At 42.4% G+C, this 26,015-nt stretch overlaps 2 protein-coding genes across 3 annotated transcripts in view; one reads left to right on the forward strand and one right to left on the reverse strand.

The window, feature by feature from the left end:
- On the forward strand, positions 1-8,277 carry LOC5519838 (solute carrier family 49 member A3). The gene is made up of 10 exons (XM_001639656.3): positions 1-198; positions 724-934; positions 1,992-2,150; positions 2,975-3,191; positions 3,540-3,613; positions 3,859-3,993; positions 4,402-4,518; positions 5,637-5,789; positions 6,225-6,382; positions 7,376-8,277. The coding sequence occupies exons 2-10, from the start codon at positions 734-736 to the stop codon at positions 7,704-7,706; spliced, it is 1,545 nt and encodes a 514-aa protein (XP_001639706.3). The 5' UTR covers positions 1-198; positions 724-733; the 3' UTR covers positions 7,707-8,277.
- The window catches only part of LOC5519839 (basic proline-rich protein), a 26,730-nt gene continuing 8,926 nt past the window's right edge, over positions 8,212-26,015 (reverse strand). For both annotated transcript variants that reach the window (XM_032364682.2, XM_032364683.2), the window contains 16 exons: positions 20,864-20,933; positions 20,187-20,222; positions 19,392-19,480; positions 18,438-18,480; positions 18,304-18,362; positions 17,676-17,793; positions 16,907-16,975; positions 16,032-16,824; positions 14,112-14,481; positions 13,352-13,386; positions 12,977-13,005; positions 12,793-12,887; positions 12,145-12,234; positions 11,091-11,179; positions 9,103-9,151; positions 8,212-9,019 (listed from right to left, as the gene is read on the reverse strand). In XM_032364682.2, the coding sequence (XP_032220573.2) occupies positions 8,906-9,019; positions 9,103-9,151; positions 11,091-11,179; positions 12,145-12,234; positions 12,793-12,887; positions 12,977-13,005; positions 13,352-13,386; positions 14,112-14,481; positions 16,032-16,824; positions 16,907-16,975; positions 17,676-17,793; positions 18,304-18,362; positions 18,438-18,480; positions 19,392-19,480; positions 20,187-20,222; positions 20,864-20,933 (2,148 nt within the window). In that variant the 3' untranslated portion in view covers positions 8,212-8,905. The remainder of the gene's footprint in view (positions 9,020-9,102; positions 9,152-11,090; positions 11,180-12,144; positions 12,235-12,792; positions 12,888-12,976; positions 13,006-13,351; positions 13,387-14,111; positions 14,482-16,031; positions 16,825-16,906; positions 16,976-17,675; positions 17,794-18,303; positions 18,363-18,437; positions 18,481-19,391; positions 19,481-20,186; positions 20,223-20,863; positions 20,934-26,015) is intronic.

Raw genomic sequence — 26,015 nt, forward strand, 5'->3', positions numbered from 1 at the left:
CTTCCGGTTCTATCCCGTGACAATACTTCACAAAACACAGAAAGTACAAAAGCAATTCTCCGAAGTTTACGTTCCCACGAGGTTTGAATAAAGCTGCGCCGTTGTATTAGGTAAAGCTACGTTGTGCTATGAGCGATTTTTTCTGGCGTTGGCCAAGCTTGTTCCTTGGAAAAAAACAAACTGCCGGCTTTCTCAAAGGTTTGTACCGAGTGTTGTGTAAATGTACAGCCTTCCAATCGGCAATCAAAATCAACTTTCTTGATTGGTTCAAAGTGTTTCTTATCTGTGGTATTTTATTTTATTCTTTTATAGATTAGGAAGGTGTTTCGTTTGCTTAATTTGCTTGTATTGATTTTTAGTGAAGCATTGCAAATTTATCCAACATTGGTATATTATATTTCTTGTGCATAAAATGGGGATTCCCTTGTTTTGTAATAAAAGCATTGGATTTCCTACCTTTATCTCATAAATCCATAGACAGTTGAAGGAAAGGTCTTTAAGGGTGGGGTTCTTTGTCAAGAAACAAATTTGGGAGGGTGCACTCCATCCTCTATATATTGAAGAACCGTTTTCTCTTTTTCACCCAGCGAATTATTGAGTGGGTGGGACAGGGTTGGTACGGGGGGGGGGGGGGGGGGGAGAGGTGAGCAACATAAGGCTCTATCGTCCGTAGAATTTTAACCTACATCAAGCACTTAGTAACATGTTGTTTTCTGTGAATAGTTGATGGACAATGAATGAGATGCAGCACCCAGCGGAAACGTCACCTTTACTGAATGAAGTGGGCCGTCACTACTCACGCCAAGTTTCCAATCAGAATGAAGAGATCCTTAAACGTCAGCAGCTCAAGGATCAACATGCGAAGTATAGGGTTTATACCAGGCGCTGGTTGATGCTTCTTGTCTTGTGTGTGCTTAACTTCTCAAACGCCATGGTAAAGTGAACATCTTTATATCTTTGCATAATATATAGTACCTAGCAAGATGATAATTGGCTTACAGCGGCCTATGGTTTCAATAACCAGGCACAGATCTAGGTGCAGTGGTTGTCGCTAATATCTCCACTGCATGTCTCTCAAGAATATTTAAAAAAATACAAGGAAATGACTACCTAGTAGGGACGAGGTTGTACCCCCAAATATTTCCTAAATGTTTCTGTATTGTACCCCCAATATATATCTAGGTGCAGTGGTTGTCGCTTATACCCCCACTGCATATCTCTCCAGAATATTTATACCTTTGCAAAAGCCTTGGCAAATCCTAGCTACTGTAAGCAGGAGCGTATCTAACATTTTGCCAAAGGGGGGGGGATGGGTTAACCCAAAACTTTTGTCATTATTTTACCTCCGTAACAATTTTGGGATAAACAGACACAATAAAAAAATCAATAAAAAATCTGTCTATGTTAAGCATCTGATACTACAGACCCAAAAAAGTTTCTAAAATAAATTACCGTACTTGTGGTAAGAACAACAAAGTCCTGGGTGCAGAGTCCGCCTTTTGCTACAGAGCTAAGCACTCATGCTTTCAGGCCCATACCCAGGGGGGCTGCAGGGGGTGCGAACACTACCCTCCCCCCCCCTCCCCCCCCCCACAACGACCGAAAGTCCACTTTTGGTTGTCAATTTGGTTGTAGACAAAACTATAAAGTATAAACTAGTTCACTCCGGTATGTCATCAATACATAAGTTAGACTTTTTTTTGGAGCCAAATCTGACAATAAGATATAAAAAAATCCTTTTTTGTTTTTTCCAGGCTGGTAAGATTTTTATCAGAGAATTCCCCCCCCCCCCCCCCCCCGGAAAATTAGGTCCACTTTTTCTGGTTTTGCACCCCCCAAGAAAAATCCTGGGTATGGGCTGATGGGCCTGGTTGTTGTATTTCTGTGCTCTTCTCACATCTTGAAACAAAAAGGATAAAGAATAACTGTTTTTTTGCTAAAACACAGTTTGTAATATGATAAATAAGAGAAAAACATGTTTTCCTTTTTAGATATGGCTGACATTTGCCCCCATTGCTGATAAGTCTGCAAAGTTCTACAACACATCACTAAGTGGTATCAACTGGCTGTCCATCATCTATCTGGTTGTGTGCATGTGCTTTGGTCTTTGTGCCTCATGGATGCTGGACACGTGGGGACTCCGTGCAGGGGTAGGGATAGCATGGTTTATAACTCTTACTTCGGGTGGCTTAGAACCATAGCACTGGCAACAGACACTTGACGCATGACACAGATGCATTTCCAATTTCTCACATGAGCCTTGTATCATGATCAAGACATAATGCCAGCAAAAACCTTGGTAGAATGCATGTGTGTCCGCATCCTTTAGCAACTGTTTAGATATAAAAAAACATTGATTTTTGGTGCTTGATACATTAGCTAAGCTTGGATGCTGGGGCAGGTACAATGTACTTATATAATGCCATTGATTCTTGGAACATGTTACATAAACCCCTGTGCAAAAAAAAGTGCAGTTGTGGTGATGGTCCATATTGGGGGGGGGGGGGGAGCGCAAGGGTTTGTGGTGATGCAGTCTTGCCTTGAATCTGGCACGGTTCTCCGATTTTATGTATTTTATTCCGTGATATTGCGGTTCCTCTAAAGTGTGCAGTTTACAGTTATTGACTTATTTTGACTCAGTCTTATGGATTTTTTACTTTTAGAGCGCTATGTTATGGTGTGAAGAGAGTCCACTGTTTAGGGTTTATGACAATTCGTCTCGCCGTCTAAATCTCTCAATTAGATGAATTTCATTGTGCTTTCGGGTTTCTGGTGTTTTTCTGTGCAGTTTTGCTGTTTTTTGTACCCCGCTTAAGCCCCCCCCCCTCCTTATACTAGACTTGAAAGGAATGTAGAAAACCTATTCTTAAATAGCTTTCATGGGTAGTTCCACATAGGGTTAATGGAGTGGGTGTAGGCAGTTACTCTTAACTTCTTGGTACTGCAAAGTTCGGATAACCCTCCTTTCGTGCAGGTGTTGACAGGGGCGTGGTTGAATGGCACTGGTGCAGGTGTGCGCATCATTGGTAGTCTTCACTTTGTTCCATCCAAGTATAGATTTGCTGTTGTGATGGTTGGACAAGGCCTTGCTTCTCTTGCCCAGCCCTTTATTCTTAACTCTCCCACCAAACTGGCAGCGACATGGTTTGCAGCTAATGAGAGAGCCACTGCCAATATGTTTGCATCCCTTGGTAAGCAGAGCAAATACAGGGTGGGAGGGGGTGGGGTAGTGCAGATATCCACCCTCTTTGAATAGCCTGTTAGGCCTTTGTAATAACATGAGTAGTTTTTTTTTAACAAACAAATTATCTAAACCTATGTTTTATCTTCTCCACCTCCACCCCCTTCCCTCTTAATAAATCTGGGTCGGCTTCAGGTAAGTATTTATTCATAGGATCAAGCCCACCACCCCTACCCCCCTTAAATAGAGTTTCTAGATTCATGAGTGTTTAGCATGCATTTTATGTAATGGAATTCTCCACTATGTATAACACTATTTACGTAAATGATCTTATAACTGTTAATACTTGTTTTTACAGCTAATCCACTGGGAGTATTAGTTGCAAGTGCCATTGCTCCTATTATTGAAAAGAAATTTGATATTGTTTTAGTGGTAAGTTGAGCAGTGGAGACTAAATTGTGCCAATATCTCTCAGCCTAGTCATAGGTACAGTTTTTGATAAGTATTTGTTGATTCTTCAAAAGAAACAATAGACTTTTTTGTGGTCAAAGGGTGGGTGTGTACACATCCTACGCACCCCTCCCCCCAGGTACATGTCTATCTCTGTTTATAATGGCGCACTGTTGTTCTAAACGTAATGCACCTCATATTTATATATAATATATTTTGCGCTACAGGTTGAAGTCTTTGCAATACCAGCTTTTCTTGGTGTTACCATGGCAACATTCGGGTTTTGTAACAGTCTTCCACCAAGTCCACCTACTATGTCTGCAGCAAGCAAGTCTGAACCTTTTTTCTCTGGCTTGAAACAGGTGCTGTTCACTGTGTAGCCTTAATTCTGTTTTGCCACTAGAAATAGATATGTTGATAGATGAGGAGAGTGGGTAGCTTGCTTGTAGAAGATGGTTGATGGTGTCTTGATCGATAGGCCTTTCATACACCATTTTGAATTGAGGCAATGTTTCATCCCACAGGAAAACATTTACAACAAAAAGATATTGATGGGGGCAGAAAAAAATGTACAAGCAGGTGCGATGGCACCCAATTTCACCATCGTAAAATAATGAGTAATTGTATATCACACTGGCCATTCAGGGGCATATAAAGGGGGGGATGGAGAGTCGGTTTGGTGGATATTCACCACATTCCACTCACTCTGATCCACTCTGGATCTGTACCATGCTTTGATGTGCTTACATATGTGGCATTTTTATCTGCAGGTTTTAAAAAATAAGACCTTCTTGATTCTTATGGTAGCATTTGGAGGTGGGATAGGGCTGTTCTCCTGTTTGTCCACACTACTGCAGCAGGTTATCTGTCCTCATGGATACACTGATGTGAGTAATGTGCCACATGTTGACAGGTTAACACAACAGGTTAACACAACAGGTTAACACAACAGGTTAACACAACAGGTTAACACAACAGGTTAACACAACAGGTTAACACAACAGGTTAACACAGTGATTCCTGATTACTGTAATAGGGAGTTTGCCTGATCGATTGTTAGACCTGCCTTTAAAACCAGCAGAAAAGAATTGTTTCAAAAAGAAGAAGTTCAGGAGAAGCCTGAATCTTAGATGTAAATGAATGGAAGGAAGAATAAATAAAAGGTTCTTGAAAAAAAAACGGAAATATGGAAGTTTGCAGTTTTATACTTTCCAATATAAATCTTATCCAATATGAAACTTGGCCTCTGCTGGTCATTGTTTTTTTAAGAATTCATTGAAATTGACACCTGTTTAGTAGCATACATAATGTTTTTAGGGTTTGGTTGATCTGATCAACTTTATTTGCAAACCACTTAGCAAAATGTAGTGGTTTGCACCTAGTTTTTTTTTTGTATCAAAACCCCTAAAATGAGGTTTCATTTGCATGTGCATCGCACTTCCCCAACACTATAAAACACTAGGGGCATTAGAGGCACGTGTCCCCCCTCCCCCAAATTATTTCATCAATTACAAGGAAATGACTACCTAGTAGGGGTGAGGTTGTGCCCCCAAATATTTTCTAAATGTTTCTGTATTGTGCCCCCCAACATTTCAAGGCCTGCTACGGCACTGCCCCAACGCTTTGAAGTTGCTTTTGGATTGGTTTTAATTTGACCGAATTCTTAAAAGCAATTAACCATGAGAGACCTAAAGGCAATAGGTCCAAGTCATTCTAAATCCAGTGTTTTTAGGGGGCACCATTTGAGTCCTCCACACAATTTGAAGAATCTAGAAAGTGTTGAACTCCCTTCGTTTGAAAACCTATCCCTAGACCTGTATCAAATCTAAGATGCTTCTCTGAGTATGTACGCAGCTGCTTTGTCTCCTATTATCTTTGCTCTACAAAGGAGTTCTTTTGTCTCTATTCTTCTCGTTCTTTGTGTCGAGGTGCGGATATTGTTCATTTGCCCAATCAAATTGCAGCTTGTAAGGGCTACGTACTGACCCGCTTCTCTTGTCCTCAGACTCAGGCTGGTGTAGCTGGAGCTGTACTTATTGGCACTGGTCTTGTGGGCGGAGCCATTACAGGCTCGTATGTCGATGCCACCAAGAAGTTTGAGGCAACAGCCAAAGTGTCTTACGGATTTGCAGCAATTGCTTGTATCTTCTTTGCACTGGTAAGGTACAAATTGCCTCTCCATTGATCTCTATCAAACTAACGAGGGACAGCAGAAATGAGATTGGGTCATGCAAGTAGTTCACATCCTTAAAGGGGCTACTTTCGGGAAATGGTCCGGGGTATAATTACTTAATTTGAATAAAAGAGGGAAGGATTGAGATAATGGTAATTTGTATCGTAGACAAAATTGTTAAAATGCAAAGATAGAATCGGATTATTGAGCTTCCCTTTGACCCACAAAATAGTTTCCTACAATTCCTTTGATAACTTTTCCTCTATGCGTCTCAGGTGACAGAGACTACCTAGGACTTTTTGACATTGGGGAAAGTTTGCTTTTCCACCATCTTCCTATGCGTTGACTAGAAATAGATGTTGGGTTTGAAACCATCCTTGTCAGACTGTAGAAATGACAGTCGAATCCATACGTTTGCAGGCATCTCGTGAGAATCACCACGTGGCCGAAGTTATGATCACCTCTGCTGTGTTTGGCTTTTTTGCTTTCTCGCTGATGCCGGTGTGTCTGGAACTTGGCGTTGAGTGCACGTACCCCGCCGCAGAGGCGACGAGTGCCGGGCTTCAGTGGATTTTCGGGTGAGTCATACACTAGAATGGCCAAGCGGGCGCACAGTCATCCACATGGGGATAACTCGCGGGTGAGTCTCACTGTGGAATGATGACCAGTGCATCCACATGGGGATAACTCGCGGGTGATTCTCACCGTGGAATAATCAGGGCATCCACACAGGGATAATTCGCGGGTGAGTCACACTGTGGAATGATCAGGGCATCCACACGGGGATAATTCGCGGGTGAGTCACACTGTGGCATGATCAGGGCATCCACACGGGGATAATTCGCGGGTGAGTCACACTGTGGAATGATCAGGGCATCCACACAGGGATAACTCGTGGGTTTGTCACACTGAGAAATAGTCAGGGCATCCACACAGGGATAACTCGTGGGTGAGTCACACTGTGGAATGATCAGGGCATCCACATAGGGATAACGGGTGGGTGAGTCACACTGTGGAATAGTCAGGGCATCCAAACAGGGATAACGGGTGGGTGAGTCACACTGTGGAATGGCCAGGGCATCCACACAGGGATAACTCGTGGATGAGTCACACACTGTGGGATAGTCAGGGCATCCAAACAGGGATAACTGGTGGGTGAGTCACACTGTTGAATGGCCAGGGCATCCACATAGGTATAACCGGGGGGTGAGTCACTCGTGAGTCGTGGAATGACCAGGGGATACACACGGACACAGAGATGACTAGGTGGGTCACACACTAGGATACCCAGGGCACGAGTGTTTTCTTTACCCTACCATTGGCCTTAAGATCACGTGTTTTCTTTACCCTACCATTGGCCTTTAAGATCACGTGTTTTCTTTACCCTACCATTGACCCTAAAGATCACGTGTTTTCTTTACCCTACCATTGGCCCTAAAGATCACGTGTTTTATTTACCCTCCATTGGCCCTAAAGATCACGTGTTTTCTTTACCCTACCATTGGACCTAAAGATCACGTGATTCCTTAACCTACTAGCCCTGAAGATCACGCGTTGTCTTTTCTCTGCAGACAATTCTCAGGGATCGTTCTCATCCTTGTTTGCCAAGCGCTAGCGACGTACAAACTCCCCGCAGAGTTACCCGACTCACAATGCGACAACAAAGACAAAGAAACTGGTAAAATCCAGGATCTAACGTACTCGATGTACGCGCTTGCCATCCTTGCCGCCGCCATCGCTATCATGTTCATCACGCTGTTCAAACCGACATACAAACGCTTAACCGCCGAGCGGAAAGACGCAATTGAGAGAATTGGGCACATCAATAGTCCGCTGACCAGGGGGCCGACGAGCCCGCCGCTCAACAGACCGGGAAAGCAGACGACCGTAGCCATAGCATAGTGAACCATTTTAAGGCGGGCAATTCCACCACAATTCCCATGATGCATTGTTATGCAGCGAAGGGCAAAACATTTTCTCAAATTCATAGAAGTCTGTTAGTATAAATGTAGTGGCAGAAAATTGTTCCTACGTCTTCTAGGCCAATCACGCCGCCATTTTATGCTCCCGGTCAATGCCGAGTAACACATTTTCATCGGCTATTTCAAGCGATATTTACAATCAAATACCGTCAATAACGTATCAGTCTTGTAGACTGATGTCATTTAGTAGACTGTTTGAGTTTGAGTTTCTGTTTTACGGGTTTAACTGCGGATAAACCGGTTTATTTTCAATGATAATAACAAAGGAGTGGCTGATCGACATTCTTTAAAACGACAATTCAATGCACCATTGGTAGGATGATTTTTTTATGGCGTGGCGTGGAATTAAGTAAAAGGATTTATAAAAGTAGAAATTTTAAAAATATTATTATATACATTATTTTGTGGCCGTCACAGGGACAAAATACAGAAGATATATATTTTATTATTAAAATAATTCGATACAAACTATAAAATTTATAACCTTCAAATTTTGGCTGAGGTTATCTGTGTTGATTATGTAATTATATTTAACATTACAAATGAATGTTACACACTTAATTTCACTGCTATATTATTCCTTTTCTTTCCTTCTGTGTATTAGCACCCTATTTGCCCAGAGGTAATATCCCAGCATATTGGATAAGTGTGCGTCCTTCCCCATTTCCTACGTGACATTTCCCGCTTCTACCGAGCAAATGAGGGGGCATTGAGCGTCACTTAGCAACCGTATGGGTCACTAAGCAACCTGGTGCGTCACTGGGCAACCTGCGTCACTGGGAAACCTTGTGCGTCACTAAGAAGCCTTCTACGTCACTAAGAAGCCTTCTGCGTCATAAGCAACTTTGTGCGTCACTAGGCAGTCTTGTGGGTCACTAAGCAACCAAGTGCGTCACTAAGCAACCTAGTGCGCAACTTTGTGCGTCACTAGGCAGTCTTGTGGGTCACTAACCAACCTAGTGCGTCACTGAGCAACCAAGTTCGGAACCGCCACGTGACTTACTACCTCTCTAAGGGGAGGGTCCCATAGATAGTATTCTTGGGCGGGTTTCTATGCTTGCTCTGTAAACTACCCTTGGACTACCTATGACCTCCCTTGCTCTATGACCTATCCTTTGACTACCCATGTACGTACACCGGACATGGCACTGCTAGCCTCGTTGTTCCTCCAGCTTTAAGGTTTACGTTGTTTTGACGATAATAATTAACTAGGTCCACGATGGTGTTAAATTTCTGTAAAACAACAAAAACAAAAATACTTAGACGATTGAATCGCTTTCATGATGTCAAATTCGATAAAGAGCACTTGAACTAACCTCTAAACCGCTGTCACCAAGGATGTATTTCCCATCTTTTTCAGGAATTCTATAAATGCAAGTTAACGATTAGATTAATACGCGCTCTTGTGCAGATAATAAGATAGACAAAAGAGAGCATTGCGCGTAGATAAGACGCGCGTGAACAATCAGAATTATGAGAAAACAAAGAACAGTGCGCGTAGATAATAAGACGCGCGTGAACAATCAGAATTATGAGAAACAAAGAACAGTGCGCGTATATAATAAGACGCGCGTGAACAATCATAATTATGATGAAACAGAAGTATGCGTAGATAATAAGACGTGCTTGAACAATCGAATTATGACAAAACAAAGAACGGTACGCGTACATAATAAGACGCGCGTGAGCAATCAGAATTATGAGAAAAACAATGAAGCATTGTGCGTAGATAATAAGACGCGCGTAAGCAATCAAGTCAAGACAAAACAGAGCACACGTAAACAAAAAGAATAATGAGAAAACAAAGAGCGCTGCGCGTAGATAATACGACGCGCGTAAACAATCAGAATTATGGGAAAAACAATGAAGCATTGCGCGTAGATAATAAGACGCGCGTGAACAATCAGAATTATGAGAAAAACAATGAAGCATTGCGCGTATATAATACGACGCGGTGAGCAATCAGAATTATGAGAAAAACAATGAAGCATTGCGCGTAGATAATACGACGCGCGTGAGCAATCAGAATTATGAGAAAACAAAGAGCATTGCGCGTAGATAATACGACGCGCGTGAACAATCAGAATTATGAGAAAAACAATGAAGCATTGCGCGTAGATAATACGACGCGCGTGAACAATCAGAATTATGAGAAAACAAAGAGCATTGCGCGTAGATAATACGACGCGCGTGAACAATCAGAATTATGAGAAAAACAATGAAGCATTGCGCGTAGATAATACGACGCGCGTGAACAATCAGAATTATGAGAAAAACAATGAAGCATTGCGCGTAGATAATACGACGCGCTTGAACAATCAGAATTATGAGAAAAACAATGAAGCATTGCGCGTAGATAATACGACGCGCGTGAACAATCAGAATTATGAGAAAAACAATGAAGCATTGCGCGTAGATAATACGACGCGCGTGAACAATCAGAATTATGAGAAAACAAAGAGCATTGTGCGTAGATAATACGACGCGCGTGAACAATCAGAATTATGAGAAAAACAATGAAGCATTGCGCGTAGATAATACGACGCGCGTGAACAATCAGAATTATGAGAAAAACAATGAAGCATTGCGCGTAGATAATAAGACGCGCGTGAGCAATCAGAATTATGAGAAAACAAAGAGCATTGCGCGTAGATAATAAGACGCGCGTAAGCAATCAGAATTATGAGAAAAACAATGAAGCATTGCGCGTAGATAATAAGACGGGCGTGAACAATCAGAATTATGAGAAAAACAATGAAGCATTGCGCGTAGATAATACGACGCGCGTGAACAATCAGAATTATGAGAAAAACAATGAAGCATTGCGCGTAGATAATACGACGCGCTTGAACAATCAGAATTATGAGAAAAACAATGAAGCATTGCACGTAGATAATACGACGCGCGTGAACAATCAGAATTATGAGAAAAAGAATGAAGCATTGCGCGTAGATAATACGACGCGCTTGAACAATCAGAATTATGAGAAAAACAATGAAGCATTGCGCGTAGATAATAAGACGTGCGTGAACAATCAGAATTATGAGAAAAGCAATGAAGCATTGCGCGTAGATAATAAGACGCGCGTGAGCAATCAGAATTATGAGAAAACAAAGAGCATTGCGCGTATATAATAAGACGCGCTTGAACAATCAGAATTAAAACAAAACAAAGCGCAGTGCTCGTAGACAATAAAACAACACACGTAAACAAAGAATTATGAGAAAACAAAGAGCACTGCCCGTAGACAATAAGACGTGCTTGAACAGTTAGTGGAAAAGTGGAGAAAGTTAGATAGACTTACTTTAGATGCCGGACGTCGCCTTTATACAGCAGCGACATGGAATAATCGTTAGGATGTCTCGTGCTGTTTCGCACCAAAAATGCGCCATCCTGGAAATTAAAGATGCCTTTATGTTTCCGTTCTTCTAGTGACTTCACTTGGCACTTTATCATATGAAACCGACAATGTTATAATCGAATGCACAACCTATATTAAAATTAGTAATGGTTGTTCCCTACTCAAACGCAAGTGAAAAACAAGCGAAAATTTGTCAAGCGCAAGTTGATTATAAGCAGTTGCCTTTCACTTGCGTTCCAAAGAGAATCGGAACATTATTTGCGTTGCGCTTGCGTCATAGTAATTTTGCCTAAGCGTCTGCTGACTATGTTTGTTTAAGCGTCAGGTAGAAGTACATAAATTTGGTTTTACTCCATTAAATTGCTAACTATCTATGCCTAAGCGTTACTTACATGCCTTTAGATTGGCCTCTGCCTTTTTGATTAAACTGGTTTCATTACTTGCTTACATTCCTTCAGACTGGCCTATGCCTTTTGATTAAACAGGTCTCATTCCACTTAATTGCTTACATGCCTTCAGACTGGCCTCTGCCCTTTTTATTAAACCGGTCTCATTCCACTTACTTGCTTACATGCCTTCAGACTGGCCTCTGCCTTTTTGATTTAACTGGTTGCATTCTACTTACTTGCTTACATGCCTTCAGACTGGCCTCTGCCTTTTTGATTTAACTGGTTTCATTCTACTTACTTGCTTACATGCCTTCAGACTGGCCTCTGCCTTTTTGATTTAACTGGTCTCATTCCACTTACTTGCTTACATGCCTTTAGACTGGCCTCTGCCTTTTTTATTTAACTGGTTTCATTCTACTTACTTGCTTACATGCCTTCAGACTGGCCTCTGCCTTTTTGATTTAACTGGTCTCATTCCACTTACTTGCTTACATGCCTTCAGACTGGCCTCGGCTTTTTTGATTTAACTGGTCTCATTCCACTTACTTGCTTACATGCCTTCAGACTGGCCTCTGCCTTTTTTAGTAAACTGGTTTCATTCTACTTACTTGCTTACATGCCTTCAGACTGGCCTCTGCCTTTTTGCGGTCGACGGCACCCTGGAACCACGGTGCCTCCTTCATGACATCCAAAGGCGTCTGACACGACATCGGAAAAACAAAATTTGACACTTACAACGCTTACAGCAATGAGAGAGAAAAGAATGAAATGTCAAATTATCTTCAGCGATAATTATCACCAAAAGTTTACCTACAAAATTACCGTATTGTAACCATCAACATTTTCAATAACTGCAAGCCACAAGGGCCGAAAGTCCACTTATAGTTCTCAATAAAAATAAAAAAGCTAGGTCACTCTGGTATGTCATCAATCCATATGTCAGACATTTTGGTAGCCAAATCCGACAATAAACGTCCCTTGGAGATAACTAACCTCCCCCCTCCAAGAAAGATTAGGTCCATTTTTTTGGATTTCGCCCCCCCTCCTCCCCAAGAAAAATCCTGGGTATGGGCCTGTCAACATTATCATAAGAGTTGTTACTATAACCATCATAATCATTATCATCATCATTTTTTTACATAATCAACAGCAACAAATCAGTCATGGTTATGGTATTAATCGTTACCACGCTTGGTTGAAAAACAAAGTTACAGTATGTCTATATAAACGCGAGAATGACAAACACCGCCTATTACCTTTGCCGGGGCAGGAGGCGGAGGGAGAATGCGTTGGCCATGTGAGCCTACGATTTGTGGCAGTGGTATCAGCGGCTCATCCGCAGAACCAGACTCTAAAATACAATCGATTACGTCACTTTTTCTCGACAGCTAATTTGAGAGGAATTGTGTACTTTGATGAGAATACGGAACCTACACTCACCTATACTAGACGCAGAAGACTGTTCGGAACTGCAACAAACATGTGTGACAGTTTAGCTATAAATCAACACAAGCTTGAAAAAGTATGTAGTAAGCCTTTGTGAAACAGCGTAGTTGCGCTGACGTTTCGAGTGTTAGCCCTTCGTTGGGAACTTTTTCCACTCTATATTTGACTACGTGCTCTGAGTGTTTCTTGATTGACTTGGAGTCGGCATTGTAATGAATCACCGCGACAAGCGTAAGAGTTAGGTTAGTTGTTGCATTCACAATAAAACTTTGCAAGTGTAGGGAGTGCGGAGAGGGGTTTGTGTATCTAGGGGGACATGCGGCAGTAAATCTATACAAAAATAATGTACCAATAATGGTGAGTACTCACACTGAGCTGGTCGGGGGTGCGGGGAGTGGGACGCCCTGAAAAACAACGAATTCATAGATAAGGTTCCTGATTGGCCGAGCTGGCATGTGATTGACAGACACGCGCACCGTAACAGCGCAGTCATGGTAAATGCTCCAGTCATCATCATCAAGACCTGCGAATGACGTGCGCCAGATTCGTGACGCAATAGGTGACGACAGCCCGTTCAAGATTCATGAACAACGCCACGATGTAAAATATAATGCATTATACATACGAATTAAAGAAGCTATAAAAAGATCTAGGTTCCAGGACCGTAGCCAGGGGGGTTCGGAAGAACCACCCCACTCGACTGAAAGGTCCGCTCTAATGATGGAAAATTAAGTACCACTACGAGGTAGGACGAGCTACCTAATGCCTAGTGCACACTAGCAACATAACAACATAACGACATGGGCGCATGGGACATGTCCATGTCGTTATGTCGGAGATAACAGTGCGTGCACCCATGTCGTTATGTCGATATGTCGCTAGTGTGCACTAGGCATAAGAGACAATGGTCCGCTTTATGGATAAACGAAACCCCCCACCCCCACCCGCCGATCAAAATCCTGGCTACTGGCCTGGGTTCTTCGTACTTTTTGTCATCATGTTGGGATTGGAATTTTTGCCACCTTGATTCTGTTGGCAGAGCGTAAATTGCACCTTTTTCACATTTCATTTTTACTTATTTGAATAAAGCCACAAAAGCAGTTAGACACAAGGACACAGGAATACGTACATGTTTACCGCCGGAGATTTTCCTTGAAGGGAGTAACTTGTTGGCTGGTGGTAGCCTCGGTGGGGCCTCACTCGGGCAAGGGTTCTGGACAGGAGTGGAGGGCATCGGTCGCTTGGCGGCAACGGGTCTCGAGTGCGGCGGTGCCTGGGCCGGGGTGGGAGAGGGGTGCGGCTTGGAGGGTGGGGTCTGTTTACGAATGGGTGGTGTATGTTGAGGGGTAGGGTGCTGGGGCGTGGTCGAGGGAAGGGTTTTGGTACCAGGAGAGGAGGGGAGTGAGAAATGGGGTTCAGGGGCGGCGCCTTGTTTTGGTGGGCGTGGTGGTGGCGCTGGCTCAGAGACAGGCTCGGGTGGAATTTCTCGATGAAGCCTTCTGCAAAGCGCAAAAGTATAAAATTATACAAATAAAAAATAAAAGGAATAATGAAAATATTAAATATAAAAATATTTTATAAACTTTAAAGGGATTTGCTATTCCCTAAAGTTAGCAGTTCTTCTTTCACAAGTCTGTTCCATGAAATTTCGTGGATTGCAAATCCGTAGTTTCAAAGTAAACCTGATTTTCCTGCGGGGGTTTTTGGTCTATGGCTCATAAAATATAAACCCCCGCTTTATGCGTCATAAAATCATTATCACCTTTGAGGAGTAGGCTAAGCGCTTTATGCGTCATATAATCATTATCACCTTTGAGGAGTAGGCTGAGTGCTTTATGCGTCATATAATCATAATCACCTTTAAGGAGTATGCTCAGCACTTTATGCGTCATATAATCATTATCACCTTTAAGAGTAGACTCAGCGCTTTATGCGTCATATAATCATAATCACCTTTAAGGAGTAGGCTCAGCGCTTTATGCGTCATATAATCATTATCACCTTTAAGAGTAGACTCAGCGCTTTACGCGTCATATAATCATAATCACTTTTAAGGAGTAGGCTCAGCGCTTTATGCGTCATATAAGCATAATCACCTTTAAGGAGTAGGCTCAGCACTTTATGCGTCATATAATCATTACCACCTTTAAGAGTCGACTCAGCGCTTTATGCGTCATATAATCATAATCACCTTTAAGGAGTAGGTTCAGCGCTTTATTCGTCATAAAATCATTATCACCTTTAAGGAGTAGACTCAGCGCTTTATGCGTCATATAATCATAATCACCTTTAAGGAGTAGGCTCAGCGCTTTATGCGTCATATAATCATTATCACCTTTAAGAGTAGACTCAGCGCTTTATGCGTCATATAATCATTATCACCTTTAAGAGTCGACTCAGCGCTTTATGCGTCATATAATCATAATCACCTTTAAGGAGTAGGCTCAGCGCTTTATTCGTCATAAAATCATTATCACCTTTAAGGAGTAGAATCAGCGCTTTATGCGTCATATAATCATAATCACCTTTAAGGAGTAGGCTCAGCGCTTTATGCGTCATATAATCATTATCAGCTTTAAGAGTAGACTCAGCGCTTTATGTGTCATATAATCATAATCACCTTTAAGGAGTAGGCTCATCGCTTTATGTGTCATATAATCATTATCACCTTTAAGAGTAGACTCAGCGCTTTACGCGTCATATAATCATAATCACTTTTAAGGAGTAGGCTCAGCGCTTTATGCGTCATATAATCATTATCACCTTTAAGGAGTAGGCTCAGCACTTTATGCGTCATATAATCATTATCACCTTTAAGAGTAGACTCAGCGCTTTATGCGTCATATAATCATAATCACCTTTAAGGAGTAGGCTCAGCGCTTTATGCGTCATATAATCATTATCACCTTTAAGAGTAGACTCAGCGCTTTATGCGTCATATAATCATAATCACCTTTAAGGAGTAGGCTCAGCGCTTTATGCGTCATATAATCATTATCACCTTAAAGGAGTAGGCTCAGCGGTTTACGCGTCATATAATCATAATCACCTTTGAGGAGTAGGAGGGCTTTCGTCCGATGCACGAGGAGGCTTAGGGGGGCCAGGCAGAGGCGTTTCTGACGGAATCGGCGCGCCCCTTGATGCCCCTTTGCTTTGGGGTGAAGGAAGCGGTTCTCTATTTGCGGGAGAGGAGGCCGGTGTTTTGCCTGATGGAGAGGGTGTCGGCTTTCTGCTTGAGGGTGGAAGGGCTGGGCCTCTGTTGGCCGGCGAGGGCGTTGGTCCTCTGCTCGAAGGAGGACGGACGGGACCCTTACCGGTTGGTGACTGTGTCGAGTGACTACTAGATGGTGGGGATGCCACCCCCCTGCTTGATGGGGTGGCCACTGCGCCCATGTTGGACGGCGAGGGTGTTGGTCCTCTGCTTGATGGGGAAGGCACCGCGCCCCTATTAGACGGCGAGGGTGTTGGTCCTCTACTTGATGGGGAAGTCACCGCGCCCCTATTAGACGGCGAGGGTGTTGGTCCTCTACTTGATGGAGATGGCATCGCGCCCCTATTAGATGGGAACGGCATAGGTCCTCTGTCAGATTGTGGATTTGCTGGTTCTTTGTTCGAGAGAGAAGGTGATGGTGTTGGTTTCCTAACTCCTGGTTGAGCACCAGGAATAGGGCGTGTCCCTAGGGATGGTTTAGGGGCCATACTAGGTGGCTTCCCTGTCCGGTTAGTTGCCCCTGCCGGTATAACGGGCTTGTTAGCGGTAGGACAGGGCTTGCTAGAACCAGGTACTTTACTTGGAAGAGACGATCGGGGTGCTTGGGCTGGTTGATTTGGAGACGGTTGCGCTGGTTGTTATATAAAAAATTGCATATAATATAATTAATAACAACTGCAAAAAATGATCAAGATTGACGAGTAGGACTTTACCTCGGGGCGGTGTAAAGCTGTTAGAGTTCTGTACTCCGCCTCCTCCTTTGGGGGGTCGGGGTGGGGGCGCTGTAGATGTAGAGCAGCGCTGTAAAACTCAACATTCTCTCAATGGCGTTCATTCACGATTGACAGTATTAACACATTCAAACCATTTTTATTTTGTTAGCGTCACATGGCTTATAGCAAGTCATTAATCAAATGAGATTGAAATAATCGTCCACCGAGGGCAAGGAATTTGGAATATTTAAATATGTTTCAGCATGATTGTATCTAATACGATTTCAATACGATGAGCTTTTCTTTACTCGTATTCTAAAACAAGCTGTTTGCACTAATGAAACGTGTGCGTGCTCTTTATAATCATCTTTAGGTGGCACAAAATAAGGGTATCTTTCCCGACCAATCAATGCGCGATACCTTATACATCATTCGCGACAAATCAGCGAGCTATTGCCAAATGGCAGTTATACGACCAAAAGGTGTTTATGTGTAGTAATTATTTGGAAAAATAAAGGTGATAATTAAACTCCAGCGATGTCAGAGCCATATATTAATTAATGGATATTTGTAAATATTATTCGTATTTTTCTGAATTTGGAACAAATATTCTGGGATCCATGGGTCCTGGATTTGTCAATCGCCGTTTGCCATTTGTAATTACAACGTTTTTTTAAATAGGTGTACGTAATTCCAGAACAATGTACGAACGATAAATACGATATATATTTATATCTAATTATCGACCAATCAAAGCACGCTGAATTACCTGGCTCAATATCCGGGACCTCGTAGTTCTGCTCGGCTTGCGGCTCGTCGGATTGCGGGATTTCGTACATGTCATCACTATGCACCTGAGGGGGGAGGCCACGGGAAATTGTTGGCGGCTGAAACAAGATGGTAAGTGTTGTAATCCCTTTTAGTAAATAATTAAATTAAGCTTCAAATCGCTGCCTTGTGCTGGAACCAAGATGGCACAGGCCTCGATTTGAAAGTTATCTATGAGAGTAGCAAATTATTTCCCGAAATTCGGTTATTCAGAAACTTATCATTAGGTAGTCGAAATGTGTCGACATGACACCTTGAGAACAGACGAGACACTAGACACCATATTTGGCAATATTTGGACAGTCGCACGCGCGCGTCGACCCTTTGATTCTGGGTTTTTATTGGCTGGACTCGAAAGCATTCATTTTTCCATATGGTGTTTAGTTGTTAGCATGTTGCCCCATCGCCATCCTTCGTCCGTCACGTTTTAATCAAATTCCTTGTTTTTTGTTTTTTTTTAAATTATAATTAAGACGAGGGGTATTGTATGAAGGAAAGAGGAGCGACACGGGTGAAGAGAAAATAAAAAGATACGGAGCAGCGAATAATGACATGTCATGTCGATTCACCTGAACAACTTCTGTGGCAATAAACGGCCTCTGCATTCCCTGGGAAGGTGACGATATTTCTGCAAGTCAGATTGAGAATATGTGAACGGGATGCATCTAGAAATATAAAAGCTTATTACGTCATCGTTACTTACCTTCGCCCTCCAAGGGCTGCTCGTAAAGCTCGTCGTCACTCCCCTAAACACAACATAAATAACGTATAGATAGACATCAGCACCTTTAGAATTTCTTTATCTATATGTCTATCGTCTCTCTATACGTCTATCTATAACGTATAGACATCAGCACCTTTAGAATTTCTTTATCTATATGTCTATCGTCTCTCTATACGTCTATCTATAACGTATAGACATCAGCACCTTTAGAATTTCTTTATCTATATGTCTATCGTCTCTCTATACGTCTACCTATAACGTATAGACATCAGCACCTTTAGAATTTCTTTATCTATATGTCTATCGTCTCTCTATACGTCTATCTATAACGTATAGACATCAGCACCTTTAGAATTTCTTTATCTATATGTCTATCGTCTCTCTATACGTCTATCTATAACGTATAGACATCAGCACCTTTAGAATTTCTTTATCTATATGTCTATCGTCTCTCTATACGTCTATCTATAACGTATAAACATCAGCACCTTTAGAATTTCTTTATCTATATGTCTATCGTCTCTCTATACGTCTATCTATAACGTATAGACATCAGCAGCTTGAGTCTCGACGAGTGGAAATGGGGGACGGCGTATGGGGGGACGGCGAATGGGGGGACGGCGTATGGGGGGACGGCGAATGGGGGAGGGGCGAGGGGAATAGAAGAGGAGAAAAACAAATGTTTTGGGTCAAGGGCTTGGGGATTGGGGAGGGGCGAAGGGGGAAAAAGGAGGAACGAGAGGGGATGGAGGGGGAGGGGAATAGAAGAGGAGAACAACGAATGTTTTGGGTCAAGGGATTGGGGATTGGGGAGGGGCGAAGAGGGAAAAACGGAGGAACGAGAGGGGATGGCGGGGGAGGGGGAGGGGGAATTTGAGAACGGAGAAAGGGGTATCATTTGCATCAAGGGGTTTGTTTCGTTGCGTGACAAACCTTCCTCTGTCGCGCCTCAATGTACTCGCCGGGTTCTGTCTCTGATGTTCTGATGGTTTTGTCCATGCTTGGCGGCCTGATAACCATGGCTGACACACAAAGATACAAATAAGAACTCGTCAGTGCGAACTCATGGCTCAACCTGCTATTTCTTATTATCTTATCCTTTTATAAGCTTATCCTACTTATTATCTTATCCTATTTATTATCAATTATAGTGTTTTTTTTATGTTTATGATTATTGAATGGCTTATTTCAGTTATTTTTGTTGGTTGAATAAATTCAAGTTAGGCAGCTTCAATGAGTCTGTACATATATCTTTTTCTACACAAGCGTACAATCCTGTTTTTTTTTTATTCCGAGGTTGATTTATAAAGAATATCATTTACTGATATCGACCTTTGGCGCACAACTTAAATATTTAAATATATTTAAATATTTTTTCTTATTAACAAAGATCACATGTTTTTTATTTGATTATTACAACGTAATGTACGACACCATTTAGAACGTCCACTGCAAAATATATATACATATTTGTTTCCACCATAAAAATGTGCTTTGAATAAATTATATGTAATTGACCTTTGGTTAGCCACCTGAATCAACTTCCTGTGAAAAAATATTCTAAAACTTTCTACTTGTACCCGGTATTGGAAAAAGCTTTAACTTTAACATGCGATGCAAAGATGAAAGATCTAGCACTACACTGACTTTTACTTTTAACTGTTCTGAGATTGATCTCAAAAGACAAGCTCGCATGTCCTCAAGAAAGAATTATCGGTTAAAACTCACCGTTTCCCGAACTGTCACTTGGTTCTTCGTACATGTCTGTGAATCGAGACATTTTACCGGAAAAAGAAAATATATTAATTTAGTAATACGGCGAAAATTACCGAAATGATGCCGGTTAACGCCGGCCTGAGTGAGGCGGAGAGAGACAGGTCTCTGCCTGTTTGTTTAATAAAAATGCAAGTGAAAGAATTGAAATCAGATATATTTTAAACAGGTATATCAAATGTCAGTGCGATATTGGTGCGTTGAAGGATGGGGGAGGATAGAAGAACCAAACAAACACTAAAAGAGAGTGTCCATAGAGGGGGAAGAGGGGTCCGGACCCCGCCCTGCTCATGTATGTGATGGTAACCACTGAAAATATTTGACGGTTGACAAATTCGTCGATTAATTTTCGGTGTATGCTCTGATAGAAAAAGTTTTTAGATGGATCTAGCCACATATTATCGGAGATAAGGACGCCACTTTATGAGCATAACAGTTCCGCTAAAAATAATTTACTGCTTTGGACCCCTCCCTGCGTTTTTCTCTAGACACGCCTCTGTACTACGCCTAGTTCTAGCTCGAGACACAAGAGACGATGGGATCTTCTAGTATTTGCTACCCTGATTTATTTAAGTCTGTGGTTGACTCGTTATGATTTACTGTGAGGTTAAGGGAAAAGGTGTGTGTCATACCGTCTTCTTCGGGCGGAACGTCGTAAATGTCATCGATGTGCTCCTCTTGCTCAATAGGCGCTGGCTTCATCTAGTGAGAGAAATACGAGAACATTAACCTACACATAAAACACAGGGCCTAACTGTAAAGGACAAGAAAGCAAGTTGTTCATGCAACTCACGAGCAACAAGAGATAAAACACGAGAAGACAAATACCTAACTTAATGAAAAAGTCATACAAAATACTAAATAAAAGACTCGCGCAAGACACGAATGAAAAGTACAAGATAAGAGATTCTCGCAAGACACGAGTGAAAAGTACAAGATAAGAGACTCGCGCAAGACACGAGTGAAAAGTACAAGATAAGAGACTCGCGCAAGACACGAGTGAAAAGTACAAGATAAGAGACTCTCGCAAGACACGAGTGAAAAGTACAAGATAAGAGACTCACGCAAGACACGAATGAAAAGTACAAGATAAGAGACTCTCGCAAGACACGAGTGAAAAGTACAAGATAAGAGACTCACGCAAGACACGAGTGAAAAGTACAAGATAAGAGGCTCGCGCAAGACAGAGTGAAAAGTACAAGATAAGAGGCTCGCGCAAGACACGAGTGAAAAGTACAAGATAAGAGACTCTCGCAAGACACGAGTGAAAAGTACAAGATTAGAGACTCTCAAAGACACGAGTGAAAAGTACAAGATAAGAGGCTCGCGCAAGACAGAGTGAAAAGTACAAGATAAGAGGCTCGCGCAAGACACGAGTGAAAAGTACAAAATAAGAGGCTCTCGCAAGACACGAATGAAAAGTACAAGATAAAAGACTCTCGCAAGACACGAGTGAAAAGTACAAGATAAGAGACTCTCGCAAGACACGAGTGAAAAGTACAAGATAAGAGACTCTCGCAAGACACGAGAGAAAAGTACAAGATAAGAGACTCGCGCAAGACACAAGGGAAAAGTACAAAATAAGAGGCTCTCGCAAGACACGAATGAAAAGTACAAGATAAAAGACTCTCGCAAGACACGAGTGAAAAGTACAAGATAAGAGACTCGCGCAAGACACGAGTGAAAAGTACAAGATAAGAGGCTCTCGCAAGACAGAGTGAAAAGTACAAGATAAGAGACTCGCGCAAGACACGAATGAAAAGTACAAGATAAGAGACTCGCGCAAGACAGAGTGAAAAGTACAAGATAATAGGCTCGCGCAAGACACGAGTGAAAAGTACAAGGAAATAGGCTCGCGCAAGACACGAATGAAAAGTACAAGATAAGAGGCTCGCGCAAGACACGAGTGAAAAGTACAAGATAAGAGACTCGCGCAAGACAGAGTGAAAAGTACAAGATAATAGGCTCGCGCAAGACAGAGTGAAAAGTACAAGATAAGAGCCTTTCGCAAGACACGAGTGAAAAGTACAAGATAAGAGGCTCGCGCAAGACAGAGTGAAAAGTACAAGATAAGAGGCTCGCGCAAGACACGAGTGAAAAGTACAAGATAAGAGACTCTCGCAAGACACGAGAGAAAAGTACAAGATAAGAGACTCGCGCAAGACACAAGGGAAAAGTACAAAATAAGAGGCTCTCGCAAGACACGAATGAAAAGTACAAGATAAAAGACTCTCGCAAGACACGAGTGAAAAGTACAAGATAAGAGACTCTCGCAAGACACGAGTGAAAAGTACAAGATAAGAGACTCTCGCAAGACACAAGTGAAAAGTACAAGATAAGAGACTCGCGCAAGACACGAGCGAAAAGTACAAGATAAGAGACTCTCGCAAGATACGAATGAAAAGTACAAGATAAGAGGCTCGCGCAAGACACGAGTGAAAAGTACAAGATAAGAGACTCGCGCAAGACACTTGTGAAAAGTACAAGATGAGAGACTCTCGCAAGACACTAGTGAAAAGTACAAGATAATAGGCTCACGCAAGACACGAGTGAAAAGTACAAGATAATAGGCTCGCGCAAGACACGAGTGAAAAGTACAAGATAATAGGCTCGCGCAAGACACGAGTGAAAATTACAGGATAAGAGGCTCGCGCAAGACAGAGTGAAAAGTACAAGATAAGAGACTCTCGCAAGACACAAGGGAAAAGTACAAAATAAGAGGCTCTCGCAAGACACGAATGAAAAGTACAAGATAAAAGACTCTCGCAAGACACGAGTGAAAAGTACAAGATAAGAGGCTCGCGCAAGACAGAGTGAAAAGTACAAGATAAGAGCCTCTCGCAAGACACGAGTGAAAAGTACAAGATAAGAGGCTCACGCAAGACAGAGTGAAAAGTACAAGATAAGAGGCTCGCGCAAGACACGGGTGAAAAGTACAAGATAAGAGACTCTCGCAAGACACGAGAGAAAAGTACAAGATAAGAGACTCGCGCAAGACACAAGGGAAAAGTACAAAATAAGAGGCTCTCGCAAGACACGAATGAAAAGTACAAGATAAAAGACTCTCGCAAGACACGAGTGAAAAGTACAAGATAAGAGGCTCACGCAAGACAGAGTGAAAAGTACAAGATAAGAGGCTCGCGCAAGACACGGGTGAAAAGTACAAGATAAGAGACTCTCGCAAGACACGAGAGAAAAGTACAAGATAAGAGACTCGCGCAAGACACAAGGGAAAAGTACAAAATAAGAGGCTCTCGCAAGACACGAATGAAAAGTACAAGATAATAGGCTCACGCAAGACACGAGTGAAAAGTACAAGATAATAGGCTCGCGCAAGACACGAGTGAAAAGTACAAGATAATAGGCTCGCGCAAGACACGAGTGAAAATTACAGGATAAGAGGCTCGCGCAAGACAGAGTGAAAAGTACAAGATAAGAGACTCGCGCAAGACACAAGGGAAAAGTACAAAATAAGAGGCTCTCGCAAGACACGAATGAAAAGTACAAGATAATAGGCTCGCGCAAGACACGAGTGAAAAGTACAAGATAAGAGGCTCGCGCAAGACAGAGTGAAAAGTACAAGATAAGAGCCTCTCGCAAGACACGAGTGAAAAGTACAAGATAAGAGGCTCGCGCAAGACAGAGTGAAAAGTACAAGATAAGAGGCTCGCGCAAGACACGGGTGAAAAGTACAAGATAAGAGACTCTCGCAAGACACGAGAGAAAAGTACAAGATAAGAGACTCGCGCAAGACACAAGGGAAAAGTACAAAATAAGAGGCTCTCGCAAGACACGAATGAAAAGTACAAGATAAAAGACTCTCGCAAGACACGAGTGAAAAGTACAAGATAAGAGACTCGCGCAAGACACGAGTGAAAAGTACAAGATAAGAGCCTCTCGCAAGACACGAGTGAAAAGTACAAGATAAGAGGCTCGCGCAAGACAGAGTGAAAAGTACAAGATAAGAGGCTCGCGCAAGACACGAGTGAAAAGTACAAGATAAGAGACTCTCGCAAGACACGAGAGAAAAGTACAAGATAAGAGACTCGCGCAAGACACAAGGGAAAAGTACAAAATAAGAGGCTCTCGCAAGACACGAATGAAAAGTACAAGATAAAAGACTCTCGCAAGACACGAGTGAAAAGTACAAGATAAGAGACTCTCGCAAGACACGAGTGAAAAGTACAAGATAAGAGACTCTCGCAAGACACAAGTGAAAAGTACAAGATAAGAGACTCGCGCAAGACACGAGCGAAAAGTACAAGATAAGAGACTCTCGCAAGATACGAATGAAAAGTACAAGATAAGAGGCTCGCGCAAGACACGAGTGAAAAGTACAAGATAAGAGACTCGCGCAAGACACTTGTGAAAAGTACAAGATGAGAGACTCTCGCAAGACACGAGTGAAAAGTACAAGATAATAGGCTCACGCAAGACACGAGTGAAAAGTACAAGATAATAGGCTCGCGCAAGACACGAGTGAAAAGTACAAGATAATAGGCTCGCGCAAGACACGAGTGAAAATTACAGGATAAGAGGCTCGCGCAAGACACGAGTGAAAAGTACAAGATAAGAGGCTCGCGCAAGACAGAGTGAAAAGTACAAGATAAGAGCCTCTCGCAAGACACGAGTGAAAAGTACAAGATAAGAGGCTCGCGCAAGACAGAGTGAAAAGTACAAGATAAGAGGCTCGCGCAAGACACGAGTGAAAAGTACAAGATAAGAGACTCTCGCAAGACACGAGAGAAAAGTACAAGATAAGAGACTCGCGCAAGACACAAGGGAAAAGTACAAAATAAGAGGCTCTCGCAAGACACGAATGAAAAGTACAAGATAAAAGACTCTCGCAAGACACGAGTGAAAAGTACAAGATAAGAGGCTCGCGCAAGACAGAGTGAAAAGTACAAGATAAGAGGCTCTCGCAAGACAGAGTGAAAAGTACAAGATAAGAGACTCGCGCAAGACACGAATGAAAAGTACAAGATAAGAGACTCGCGCAAGACAGAGTGAAAAGTACAAGATAATAGGCTCGCGCAAGACACGAGTGAAAAGTACAAGGAAATAGGCTCGCGCAAGACACGAATGAAAAGTACAAGATAAGAGGCTCGCGCAAGACACGAGTGAAAAGTACAAGATAAGAGACTCGCGCAAGACAGAGTGAAAAGTACAAGATAATAGGCTCGCGCAAGACACGAGTGAAAAGTACAAGATAAGAGACTCTAGCAAGACACGAGTGAAAAGTACAAGATAAGAGACTCGTGCAAGACACGAATGAAAAGAACAAGATAAGAGGCTCGCGCAAGACACGAGTGAAAAGTACAAGATAAGAGACTCGCGCAAGACACGAATGAAAAGTACAAGATAATAGGCTCGCGCAAGACACGAGTGAAAAGTACAAGATAAGAGGCTCGCGCAAGACACGAATGAAAAGTACAAGATAATAGGCTCGCGCAAGACACGAGTGAAAAGTACAAGATAAGAGGCTGGCGCAAGACACGAGTGAAAAGTACAAGATAATAGGCTCGCGCAAGACACGAGTGAAAAGTACAAGATAAGAGGCTGGCGCAAGACACGAATGAAAAGTACAAGATAAGAGGCTCGCGCAAGACACGAGTGAAAAGTACAAGATAAGAGACTCGCGCAAGACAGAGTGAAAAGTACAAGATAATAGGCTCGCGCAAGACACGAGTGAAAAGTACAAGATAAGAGACTCTAGCAAGACACGAGTGAAAAGTACAAGATAAGAGACTCGTGCAAGACACGAATGAAAAGAACAAGATAAGA

The sequence above is a fragment of the Nematostella vectensis genome, chromosome 6 (assembly GCF_932526225.1).
Source record: "Nematostella vectensis chromosome 6, jaNemVect1.1, whole genome shotgun sequence".
NCBI lineage: Eukaryota > Metazoa > Cnidaria > Anthozoa > Actiniaria > Edwardsiidae > Nematostella > Nematostella vectensis.

What these genes read in the sequence shown, in the direction of transcription:
- LOC5519838 (XM_001639656.3), top strand. Translation starts at nt 734, where the DNA reads ATGAATGAGATGCAGCACCCAGCGGAAACGTCACCTTTACTGAATGAA. An exon ending in TTAACTTCTCAAACGCCATG is followed by an intron (nt 935 to 1,991) that starts GTAAAGTGAACA and finishes TTTCCTTTTTAG; the next exon opens with ATATGGCTGACATTTGCCCC. An exon ending in GTCCTCATGGATACACTGAT is followed by an intron (nt 4,519 to 5,636) that starts GTGAGTAATGTG and finishes TCTTGTCCTCAG; the next exon opens with ACTCAGGCTGGTGTAGCTGG.